The sequence below is a fragment of the Protobothrops mucrosquamatus genome, unplaced genomic scaffold, assembly GCF_001527695.2.
Source record: "Protobothrops mucrosquamatus isolate PMUCROS unplaced genomic scaffold, P.Mucros_1.0 scaffold1318, whole genome shotgun sequence".
NCBI lineage: Eukaryota > Metazoa > Chordata > Lepidosauria > Squamata > Viperidae > Protobothrops > Protobothrops mucrosquamatus.
In genome coordinates, this window is record NW_015387519.1 from 292,099 (window position 1) to 304,999 (window position 12,901).

The window sequence follows — 12,901 nt, forward strand, 5'->3', positions numbered from 1 at the left end:
CCCACAAACATTACCAGTAGAAGTGGTATGTAGGTAATAATACGTAGTTGTAATAACAAATTTGGTTGATTTTAATTATTATCCATATAATTTACTTCTTCAGTCAATAGATCAGTGGCTTTCAAAAGTAACACCACCTCCACTGGAAAGAGGCTTATTCCACATGGAGTTGCTGTTACACTTGATAACACTGTTTAAGAGCCATTAGTTATCTGCCTCTCTGAGCCTACATGGGAAAAAGAATTTACCTTTTCTTTCATATTATTGCAAATTGGTACTCTTTCTCCTCTACAGATACCCAAAATGAATGTTGTGAGAATTTGGGACCTTATACATTACTGCCACTCCATGAGCACTGTGTAAAATGACATAAACAGCAGCAGGTGTCAGTTGTCCAACAAAGGCTCTGTAAAAAGAATGGAAACTGAGTTTGAAAATAGACAAGTCTTTCTAAAGAAACAGCCCTTTGATATTGTGATAAAGGGCATAACATATACTGTTTAAAAAACAGAAACTGATTATAACAGAAAGACATACGTTTAGGGATGAAACATATCTTTGAAATTAAAACACTGATTGTGAAGGACTTACGTATAAAGCTTAATGCAATATGAAGCTATAAGTCTTAAATATGAAGCTATAAGTCTTAAATATTTTCAGCTTTAAAAAGAAAATACCGCTGATTGTTATAGATTAATCCTGAATAATTTTGAATACATTTAAGAACGTTCATGGATAAAAGTAGTAAGTTATAAACTTGTAATTAGTATAAATATTTGTGTTGGTCTGACTCGAGTTTAAGTTGAATTACTTTATTTGCTAAAGCAGCTTCTTTCTTCGTGCTCCCGTTTAACTTGAAAAGCAGGGTTAAAGATGTGTTAAGATTTTCCAGATTGCTGCAAGTTGCTGCCCTTTGCTTAAAAGAAATGCCTTAAATCAGCTTGAATCATCTAATCCTTCAGTCACTGTGATCCAGAATACAAGTGCATTTTGTAAACGGACAATATCACTATTCTTAAATAGTTCGAAAAAAAAACAGATGCATGTTACATTAAAAAAAAGAAGAAGTTACCTGGCACTCCGAGCTTTTAAGAGGAGCAAGGATGGTCAGCATCTGTTCCTTTCCACGCCTGAAAAATATCTCAATGCTGCTTAATTTCTCACTAAATAAGCATTTGGCGGAATCAATATCAGGGTTCAAAATGATTGGCTGGCGTCATGGTAGCGTGAATTGCTCTGTGGATTTCCAGACTAGAAACCTAAGAGAATGACACGTAATAGGAGTTCTGCCCAATCTGGCATACGAATGTAGGGCAAAGTTTTACAGCAGGGCTCCTGTTGCTTACACTGTGAATTATGGTTTTCAAACTCTGGCCTGCCATTTGTAGGAGCGATAAGTCGTTATTTGAGGAAGGTGTTGAATGTACACTGCAGAGAGAACTTTTAAGTTAAAGTTGTTGGGGTTTTTTTTTTAAACACAAATTATACAGTTGAGAACAGGAAACATATTTCTGATATTTGTAATCATTTTGGCAAGAGCCACTGGAATGGCTTCTAAGAGAAAACAAACAGGTTTTGGAAAGGTTTTAAGGATAATCTAATGTATATTCCTCGTTACGTTACGTTAATAACGTTACGAAATCATCGCAAAATCATTCATTTTATAAGGAGCAAGAACAGTGAGCTATCAATGATTATAGTTAATATTTATATCAAGTTTATTGGCACACATGCTTTTTTAATTATAAAAAACTTTTTTTATACTTTATGGGATACAAGAGAATCTTCGGAAACTATATGTTGTTTTATATAGTATGTTAATTCTAATTTCTTCAGGAAATAAATCTGAAAATATATATATACTGGCTTGTGAGTTTAAGGAATTTGTTATACCATATTCTCAATTTTAAAGCACAGCTACAAGCATTTCTTTCTTCCCTGTAATTACCTTTAGGCAGGCAAAATATGGCATTAGAAGAAGTCATTTTCCGTGAAAAGAACCTTGAAGCCAGAACTAGAAATATATATTTTTTTATTGTGAAATCTTGAAAGACTCTTTTTAGGATTAAATCTCTAGATATGGGCAATCTTCTCCCATAAAAGCCCAATTTCTCTAGTCACACAAATTGAGGACCTTGTGATTTTTAAACCTTTTTTACAACGTTTTCATATATTTCCCCTATATTTAGTAAGATTATTTGTTGAAAAAATCCATCTCTGTTTATATATGATAATAATAAAGCAGTTTAGGCTTGTATTAATTTATATTACTAATTCTATTCTAAATAAAACCTTAAAATGTATTTTTCTGAATCTTAAACAACTGCATTGCTGCTTTCAGTAGCCCCAAATAGATACATTATTTGATGTTTAGTTTTATATGTCTTGTTCTATCCCAAAAGAATACATGCATGGTAGGTAAATTTAAATGCCATTAATCATATTACAGTTTTTGCATTTGCTGTTCTTGGTATGATATCATTAATTTCTTTATTCAGAGTATTTCATTATGGATTAGAAGTTGTAGGAACAGAAGAAAGTTATATGGTAACAGCCCACCCTTTGAAAAAAAAATTGACCCTAATCAGTTTTATTGCAAATAACTGATAGAATAGCATGCATGCATTTATAATATTTGCAAGAAAACTACAAGTTGTATTTTTTAAATTTTGATAAAGGATTTAATTTGATAAAAAAAGTGTGCCTGTTAAATAGTTGAGACTCACTTCAACCATCTTTGTAGGATCAGCACAATATCCTCATTCCATACCCCAGATGATCTTTAGAAACTTGGTGTCTTCCAGATGTCTTCATTCACTTCATTATTATCCATCATGGCTAATAAGCAGCATTTTGAAAAGACCGCTCTAGGTCAGGGGTGTCAAACTGCCTGCCCGCGGGCTGGATGCATCATAGCGAAACTGTGCCCACCCCATTGCCAGCAATGGCAAAAAAAGTCACAATACGTCGCGACACGTCATGTGACATTGTGAGTTTGACACCCCTGCTCTAGGTGTTCTTAAAGTCATTCCCTCCTCACTTGCAGAGGAAGCATAACCTGTATAAGTTTTTCATCAAGTATTGTATATTCCTTAGTTTAGGAGAGAGAAACCTTTGCAGCTGCAACAAAAATTAAAAATTATTAGCTGCAAGGGGTATGATGATGATTTGATGACATCATAAAAGAGAAAGAGTAGAATTTTAGCCCCTTTTTATGATGCTGTTAGAATGTTAGAATGTTAGAAAAGCAAAGAAAATTTACAGCAATGAAAATCCATGATTCTCTAATGAATTTAGGTGGGAAACCACCTTGAGATTCAGAAACCACCTGCAAATCAAAAGTTGGGGCCCTTATTTAACTTTGGTTAATAGCATAAAAGCAGGGCACATCCATAGGAAGAAAAGTTCAGGAGTGCTAAGATTAGGTATTATTAAACTGAAGCATTTTGATTAATGATCAAGGTGTGCAGAAGTAGCTTTGCACAGCTGTGTTTTTTACTCACTTGCTATTTCAGTCCTTTCACAGTTTATCTTAAATAGATTTATATATAAAAAATTGTTTATTTGTAATTTACACTGTAGCTCTTTCTTACATGTGAAAACTTTTAATGGCTCCTGGTTTTCCCAATTAATGTTATACTACAGAACACAGATTAATAATTTCCTGTCTGTCTGTCACTGATTCCTTTCTTTTCCTTGTAGAAAAAGCACTGAGAATGTTATTAAACTAGTGGAGCAACATGGCAGTGATGCCTGGTGGACACTTCCCATTGAACAGCTTCTTCCCAAAGAAGCTCTGGCAAAGGTAATTTAGGGACAATGGAAAGCCCTCTATGAAGATCTGAGCTACAGAAGAATAACTGAAGTGTGAAATTAAAAGTCAGGATTCAGGAAATCCAAAGGCCTGGCAAATGAAGGGTTAACCTGAATCTGATTCATAGTAGTGAGCTAGTCTAAGTGATATTGCTGTAACATTCTGGGGACTTTCCAACAAGTACCATGGTTCTAAAGTATAGGCCAATGTACTTTGAATGTAAGCCAACATAGAATACAGCATTGACAATTATTTCTGGGAAAATGATTTCCCAGATCTACCCAAAGGGGATATCATGAAACAGCAGAGATTTAAGGCAATATCATAAGCATCTTATGTGTACAACTGTGTGTGTGTGTGTGTGTGTATACAGTTACAGTCAGGTGAAAAAGTTACATAATCAGGTGCAATGGACTGTACTCCAAGAAGGTTTATTGCATAATTTGGTCATTTTTAAGATGCCAACAAAAAGAACAACGTGGGTTCATTTTTGTAATGTGCATACAAATAAACATCCAAAATACAGCAATGTTCTCTTATTCATGTTGCCGTTAAGAAAATTGGTGATAATGCTGTTACTGGTCCTTTGGCGCAGAAATAGGAATGGAAGAATTTAAGTTGTCCTTATTTTCTTAATTCATGTTTTTAACTCATATATTTTTAAATCAGGCTGCTAATCCTGATATCCAGGAATATGTACAAGGACAAGATGTGTTGGATATTTGGTTTGACAGTGGAACATCTTGGGCTCATGTTTTAGAAGGTAAGAAGTTCTGAATTCAAAAATATTTCAGAATTGCCTGGTAAATTTTAAACATAGCTGGGCTTGCACTTCATGAAGTAACTATAGAATCAGTTTAACGAAGAGAAGGACGAGGGGGGACATGATAGCAGTGTTCCAATATCTCAGGGGCTGCCACAAAGAAGAGGGAGTCAAGCTATTCTCCAAGGCGCCTGAAGGCAGGACGAGAAGCAATGGGTGGAAACTGATCAAGGAGAGAAGCAACCTAGAACTAAGGAGAAACTTCCTGACAGTTAGAACCAGGGCTTTTTTTCAGCCGGAACGCGGCGGAACCGCGTTCCGGCACCTTTTTCCGGGCCGGCCGCACCGGAAATAGCCCCTCCCAAATTTTACTTGCATTCCTGTTCTCTAAAGGGGCGGTCCTAGGGTTTGATGAGGGCGTGGCCAGGTTTGAGTTCCGCCACCTTTTCTCCGAGAAAAAAAGCCCTGGTTAGAACAATTAACCAATGGAACAACCTGCCTCCAGAAGTGGTGAATGCTCCAACACTGGAAGTTTTTAAGAAGAGACTGGACAGCCTTTTGTCTGAAATGGTGTAGGGTTTCTGCCTGGGCAGGGGGTTGGACTCGATGACCTCCAAGGTCCCTTCCAACTTTATTATTATTATTATTATAGAAATGGAAGAGACATTAGAGGTCATGTGCTTAGCGAAGGATCCACTGGATTATCTCTGACCCGAAAATATATTAAGCTACATCCAGGGGCAATTAGAGAAAGGTGTTTTAAGATGACAATGTGTTACTCAATTTTCAGGCAATACAACGAATTTTGAAAATACAATAAGAATATGGAGAAGACTTTTATATATATATCCCTTATGGTAGGACGCTCCAGTGCAGTTGGAATCAGAATTTAGTGTAGGGCATCAACTGCTTTTGAACTTTAAACCAAGAGTACACAAATGTTAGATAGCAATCTTTTGAACTGTAAAACATGCTGGCCCTGGATTTTTTATTTTTATTTTTAATTTCCTTGAAACCCAGGGAAGCAATAGTATCATCAAGAATGAATTTATCTAAGGACTTCTTGCACTTTGATTTGAAATTGTTAAGCTGTGTAAAATTCACTGTCCTAATTGAACTACAACATTTTAATAATGGTATAAGGCTCTTTGTTTTTCTATACTTTAAACTCCATGATTTCGCACTTTCCAAGCCACAACCACAAGTGTGTAATGTAACATAAAACCAGTAAATAAAAAGGAAAGAACGTGTATAGTGAATTCATGTAAGTCTTCGGTACACTATTGGTGAATTTTCGAGACTATAAGAACTCTAGCCATGAGAGGTAATGACTGTTCATTGTCTGATCATGCAACAGCCATTAGCCCAGCTCTGTACTAAAAGTCCCTGCCCTATAGGTCAGGGGTCTCCAACCGTGGCAACTTTAAGACATGTGGACTTCAAGCTGGCTGAGGAATTCTGGGAGTTGAAGTCCACAAGTCTTAAAAGTTGCCAAGGTTGAGGACCCCTGCTATAGGTAGTTGTTTCCCAGCATTGCTACAGGAGCCATCCTAGAAGATTTCACTGGTTATTTCAACTGGTCATTTGGGTTTCTTTAAATTCCTCTTTCATTTACAAACAAAATAAAATCATTAGAATGAAAGATTACCTATGTTTGAGACTTTAAATAGGATTATGAAATTAAGTTATATATTACTGGTCCTGAGCCTATGGCATCTCCTGTTAAACGTGTGCTTTATTAGGAGAATAATAGGAAGGTGTGCAGAAAATTCCATCAGTCATATTTCCTCATTTTCATGCTACTGGGGCCTTCTTTAGGCTATAAGCTGCTCTATTCTAGGGCCAGGGGTAACTGGATGTGTAGCACATTGCAGAAGCGTGTTAGATGGCAAAGCAAAGCAATGAAACTATTGTCCTCTGTTGCACATTAGAATAGAGTAGAGCTGGAAGGGACCTTGGAGGTCTTCTAGTCTAGCCCCCTGCTCAAGCAAGAGAACCTATACCATCTCAGATAAGTGACTGTCTAGCCTCTTCTTAAAAATCTCCAGTGATGGAGCACCCATGATTTCTGGGGGCAAGCTATTCCACTGGTTAATTATTCTCACTGTCAGAAAGTGTCTCCTTAATTCCAGGTTGCTTCTCTCTTTGATCAGTAGTAGTAGTAGTAGTAGTAATGAGGAGGAAGAGGAAGGGACCCTGGAGGTCATGTAATCCAACCCCCTGCTCAGGCAGGAAACCCTATACCATTTCAGACAAATGGCTGTCCAGTCTCTTCTTTAAAACTTCCAGTGTTGGAGCATTCACAGCTTCTGGAAGCAGGTTGTTCCACTGATTAATTGTTCTAATTAATTAATTCTAATTTATTTCTCCTTAGTTCTAGGTTGCTTCTCTCTTTGATTAGTTTCCATCCGTTGCTTCTTGTCCTGCCTTCAGGTGCTTTGGTGAATAACGTAACCCCCTATTCTTTGTGGCAGCCCCTGGAATACTGCTATCATGGCTCCCCTATTTCTTCTTCCTATTTCAACCCAAGTCCTGCAGCTGTTCTTCGTATGTTTTAGTCTCCAGGCCTTTGATAATCTTGGTTGCTCTTCTCTGAATTTTTTCCAAACTCTCAACAACTTTTTTGTGATACGGTGACTAAAATTGGCTGGAGTATTCCAGATGTGGTCTTACTAGGATTTTATAAAGCGGGTACTAATACCTCACATGATCTTGATTCTATGCCTGTGTTTATACAACCCAGGATTGTATTAGCTTTTTGGGCTGCTGCTGCGCATTGCTGGCTCATGGTTAAATAATCGTCCACTAGGACTCTGTGCCACTTGTTACTTCAAATGATATTTTTCTTGATCCTCAGTCAAGATCAATGCACACAGTCATGTGTGCATGCACATGAATTGAACTTAGAATTGATTTAGTAGTTGGAATATATTTATACAGTTGGGCTAAAGTGGGCTTTCTTGCAAAGCATGCTGCTTTTGATCTACCTGTATGAAAGTCAGAAATTGAAATTTTAATGCAAGATTATGAGCTACTAAAACTTTATAATTTGAATTCTTCCTGCACAATTAGGCCAAATCTCTAGTTAAAAATGGAGAAGCCAGTGTAGCATCAGATAAAGAAAACATGTGACCATCAAGATCAGTTTCTAGAACTGATAAATGCAGCAGCCTAATTTCCTGCAGAGCTATCATACTAATGTTTAACTAAAAAAATACTGTTTTACAATGCCTACCTTTAGTGCTGACAGGGTATTTAAAGGAAAAGGCCTAGATAATTGTACTTGCCATTAAAACACAGTGTTTAATCTATGGGTTAAAGTCTCTTATCAAAGATACACAGTACATTGCTCAAATAACAACAGAAAAGGATTTTAAGGACCTATGCCCTCTAACTGTAAATAATAACCCCAATTAACTTTATCAATTGTTAAAGCTTGTGATCTTTGATAAACTGCAAGATGTTTGTTGGAGAAGAATGTAGCATCTAAGTTAAGTAGCACAGTATATGCAATTTAACAAAAACATTCTCCATTTACATAAGATTTTTCAAAGAGTTTACTCCATAAACATTCTTATCTATAACCTAGGTTATAAAACCTTTCTGTCCCTTTACCACATTTCAAAAGTATTGTTACGGACCTACGTAAGTAATAAAAATAGTGACATAATATAAACTTAAATAGTTCCTTGTTATGTACTGTCTCTTGTTTGTATTTCTTAGTGTATAAACTGTCTCTAAGAAATATAATTTATTCATTAAATCAATATATCCATGATTGTTTAAAAGAATATTTTTTCTTATCAATCAGTGGCTTGCATCTCATTACCCTATGTCAGAATTATTACCAGTGTAATTGTGCTAAAGCAATGCATCAGGTTAAAATAATCATAAATATAGTCAAGTGACTTACAAATTATGATTGAGAAGAAAAATGTATTCCTTTAAATATTCAATAGATTGCATAACACTGATTCAGAATTTTTATTAATAAACAATTATTTTTACCACAATAAATGCAAGTTACAGCTAGATCTAAATATATAATTTTTGTAAAATTAATTGAAGTATTAGAGGGAAAGGCAGTCTTACAACTTTATATGGAATTTGAATAATTATAGTGAGCAGATTTATAAGGAACATTTGCTTCTAGTAGCTTTGTAGAGAGGAAAAATTCCAATTTTTCTTTCCTAGAGCTTCAGGGGTACAGTAGCTGCATTTGTCAAAGGTTCTGTCTTCTTTCCTTCTATTATGTTCACAGTTGTAAGCTGTATTGATCTGGCAAGTCAATAACATAACATAATTACTAGGTATAAGAGTCTATAAATTAAGTTTGCCTAACAGCAACAAAATTCTGATTATTTTTTTTAAAAAAAGAAATTAAATCCATTATAAACACTTCAGAATTGCCATTTGAGTAACAGAGTACTATATTTTTTTTTTAAAACTTAGTAAACGTTGCCATATTTCTGTTAGATGATTTCCACTTCAGCTGATTCAACACTGAAAGCAAGTAGATAATTCAGAATTTTTAAGAATCTCAATTACAAATACTACATTGCTTATGTTTTTAGATACAGGTGAAAGAGCTGATGTATACTTGGAAGGAAAAGACCAGCTGGGAGGTTGGTTCCAGTCGTCCCTCTTGATTAGCGTAGCAACACGAAAAAAGGCACCATATAGGTAAGCTGGTGGATGAGTTTTGGGGCAGCTATGGTAATATACACTGTCTTTTAAGAATGTATATAGAAGAAATCTAAAGGAAGCATGGGATTACCTGAGGTCTTTCTTCTAGGACTCTCATTGTTCATGGATTCACTGTTGGTGAAAAAGGAGAAAAGATGTCTAAATCTGTCGGCAATGTGGTTGATCCAGATGTTGTCATCAATGGAGGCAGTGTAAGTAATTACATAGTTCTACTTGCCATCTGAAAATGCAGTCTATTGGTTCAGTTTGGCTTCAGTTATTTCCTTCCTGGAAATATATTTTTGGCATTAAATCCTGCTCCCCTTCTCCCATTATTATTGGCAAAATAGTACTTTGGGCAGCTCAATATATTTTCTAATGTTAATACGGTAGTAGAGTTAACCATGTAAAGATTGCAAAATTCCATCAAGCCACCAGATGGCAGCACGGTGCTACACTTTGGGGCATAAATATTTGCTTTTTGCTATCTCGTGGTCATGGAGATTTTTGCAAATCAGAAACAATAGCCAAATGAATGGTCTTAGTGTGCCTGGAAAGCAACATACAACAGATTGTTGGTCTTGGTAGCTTAAAATGTGGATGATGCATGTAACATAATTTATTAACCTCAGAAGCTTTTGATTTTGCTCTCATTGCCACGCGGGAAAAGTCCAAAGCTCCTGATGAAAAGATAAATTCCTGCCCCACATATCCCTTGAGTTAGATTTACTTCCTTATATATCCTCAAACAATCATTTGCTCATAGACCTGAGAGCATCAGCTATAGAAACCAATAGTAATAAAAGTGAACAGTTTTATTGCTGCTCAGTTTGCTTATGAGTGGTTGCTCTGTGGGGAAGAAAGCTGCCAGACCTGATAGCTTTAACCTTAGCTGGTTTTTTCAACCAGGTGTGGGTCTATGTTGTTACACAGGGTTTTGGGTTTTTTTTAAATTTCTGTGTAGACACTGGCTTCCTTTTTCTGCATCTTTCATTCCTATGGCACATAAAACAGAGTGTTAAGCTAAACTAGTGGCAAACCAGGACTCAACAACAGTGTGCATTGCCATAGTTTGTTCACCTTTAAGAGCTTTGTGAATGAATTTACTCTGCACTAGATGAGTAAAAAAAAAAAACAGATCGACAGGCAGGATTGCTTTGAGGACCTTTGTAGCATTTCATTTGCACAAACCGATGGGAGGCCCTTTGCGCCTGGCTCAAGTAGAAGTGACTGTGCTGGTGGGAAGGGTAAGATGGTTGTTTTGGTGAGTTGGAATGACTAACGCAGTAAAGTACAGTGGCTGAGCTGTTAGGCTACCAATAAAATACCAAGGTTCAAGTCCACCCACAGCCAGGGAAGTTCACTGGGTAATTTTGAACTGGTCACTTTCTCTTAGCCTCACCTACCCTATAAAGATGTTGTGGGGGGAAATGGGAGGGTGGTACAAATAAATATGGTTTAGTCTTATGTGCCAACCAGCCATAAAGGAAACAAAAGAAGGGGGGGTTTCTCCCCAGTGGGCTTCTGCTATCTTGCCTCTACTTACTACTGTATCTGGTAAGGTTTAGGGCTAAGGGCTCTTGATCAACTTTGTTCCCAAAGAGTCAATCCTAATTTTACAATTCAGATTTACCTGTGAGACTGATATTAATATGTAGGAAATGCTTTATATAAGTTTTTCTCAGTCTTCAATCCCTAGATGCTGGACTTGAGCTTCATATCATTATTAGCCAACCTGGTTGGCATGAAGGATTTATATAGGTTTTGTTTTTCAATAAGATTACCTGGGAAACATTTATAGATCATGAAAACTGCACTTCAGAATCCCCTCCTAAACTGTTGCTTCTTTTCTATTAACGTAGACCTCAGGAGGAAGCCATCCTCAAGCAATTACATCAGCAGCTGTTTATTGCTTTATTCGTTTTTTTGTAGAGGAGCTCAACTCAGCATACGTAGTGTTCCCTTCACTTTTTCTGTTTAAAAACCCTGTGAAGTAGGTTTGGGTCAAGAGAGAGTGACTGTTCCAAAGTTATGCAGCGATCTTCCAGGGCCAAGAATCTGGGCCTGTCTATCACTTTATCACAGTGCCATATTGTTTCTATTTGCTAGGATATGAGAATATGTGTGCGCATGTGCACGTGTGTGATATTTTACAGAGCAGCAAGCAGGACACTTGTTTTCTGGCAGTGTCCCTCCTTGACTGATGTCAAGGTTGTTCAAATAGCAAACATGGTTTGACCTTCCCCTCCTTCTCACTTTGCAGCAGACAGCCAGTTTGGTGTAGTTCTAGTCTGATCTTAGGTAGGAAAGCCAGCTGGGTGACCTTGGGCAAATCACTCTCAGCCTAACCCACCTCACAGAGGAGTTGTTATGGAGAAAATAGGAGGGGAGAATATTATGTACAGTTACTGCTTTGAGTTACTTATAAAATAATAAAGGTGAGATAAAACTCTAACCTAATAAATAACATGAGCAGCTTTTTTTGTGTGGTGGTGGTGGTGGTGGTGGTGCATCAGTCATACTTTGTAGAGTTACATTGTTCGGCATTTTACTTTCACACGAGTTGCCCAACAAATACCTTCTCAGAGATTTATTTTTCGATGATTCTTGACAGGCTCTCTACATTCCTCTGGGGAAATGTCTTTATGGCCAACTTTGCTGCACGGTTATAAAATAATATGTTGAATTTATTTTGGAGAACAGGGGCTCATTGAGCAGTTACCAGCACTGAAAGGTGTTTCCTCTCCATTCTTGTCAATGTATAGGACCACAGCACTGAGCCACCATACGGGGCTGATACTTTACGCTGGTGGGTGGCTGAGTCCAATGTTTACACAGAAGTGCAAATTGGACCTACTGTGCTCAGTTCTGCTCATGATGATATTAACAAGGTAAGCAAACAAACACTCTGATGCCTTTTCCTAAGTAGGAGCCACTACAGAAATAGTTCAGCTTTCTGGAATGTGTAGTCAGGAAAGAAGGTGTCTCCATAATATCTCAATAGTAGTTTTCCCTTCCTTTGCCATTGGAAGTTTTCACTTGTGTATCTTCATGATAATAGTAATGACTTTACCCATCATGGTTGTATTTATTTATCTGTACCTTCAAGTTAACTCTTAGCAAATACATGGACAACTGCTTGGAATTTTATTGGCAACATTTCAGAAGTGCTGAGCTTTAGATTTGCCATTGCCTCCTTCTTAGGGCAGGGAGAAAGTGTCTGGCCCAAGTCTGCCAGCTAACTTTTATACCTAAGGCCGGAGTAGAACTTATGATCTTCTGGTTTCTACTCTTATTTCTTTTAAGCACAAACTGATTCTTGCCCTTCGTGGTTATTGATCCTAGAATAATTGTCCCCTGGATTTGCTTTTTGGAACAGGGACTTTAATGCATCTTTACAGTTAGATACAGTATCACAAGCCAGTCAGGGAAGTTCCCCTTGTCTGTCTGTTCCTTCTTCATGCAGTATTCAATGTATGACGTTTTTAAGCTGCAAATTTCACTAATTAGTGGTATAAAAATATTGAACTATATGTTGCCTGTATTTAGGCCTGAAGTGTAATAGACCTGTCCCAGTGTTGTATTATAATCAAAGGACTTACTCGTCATTAATGGGAATTAAGACAGCTTTACTCATT

At 36.9% G+C, this 12,901-nt stretch overlaps 1 protein-coding gene across 1 annotated transcript in view; it reads left to right on the forward strand.

Moving 5' to 3' along the window:
- Positions 1-12,901, forward strand: part of IARS2 (isoleucyl-tRNA synthetase 2, mitochondrial) — a 34,584-nt gene that overhangs the window by 16,779 nt on the left and 4,904 nt on the right. The window contains exons 13-17 of the mRNA XM_015821379.1: positions 3,703-3,805; positions 4,484-4,577; positions 9,152-9,260; positions 9,373-9,475; positions 12,029-12,154. Coding sequence (XP_015676865.1) covers positions 3,703-3,805; positions 4,484-4,577; positions 9,152-9,260; positions 9,373-9,475; positions 12,029-12,154 — 535 coding nt within the window. The remainder of the gene's footprint in view (positions 1-3,702; positions 3,806-4,483; positions 4,578-9,151; positions 9,261-9,372; positions 9,476-12,028; positions 12,155-12,901) is intronic.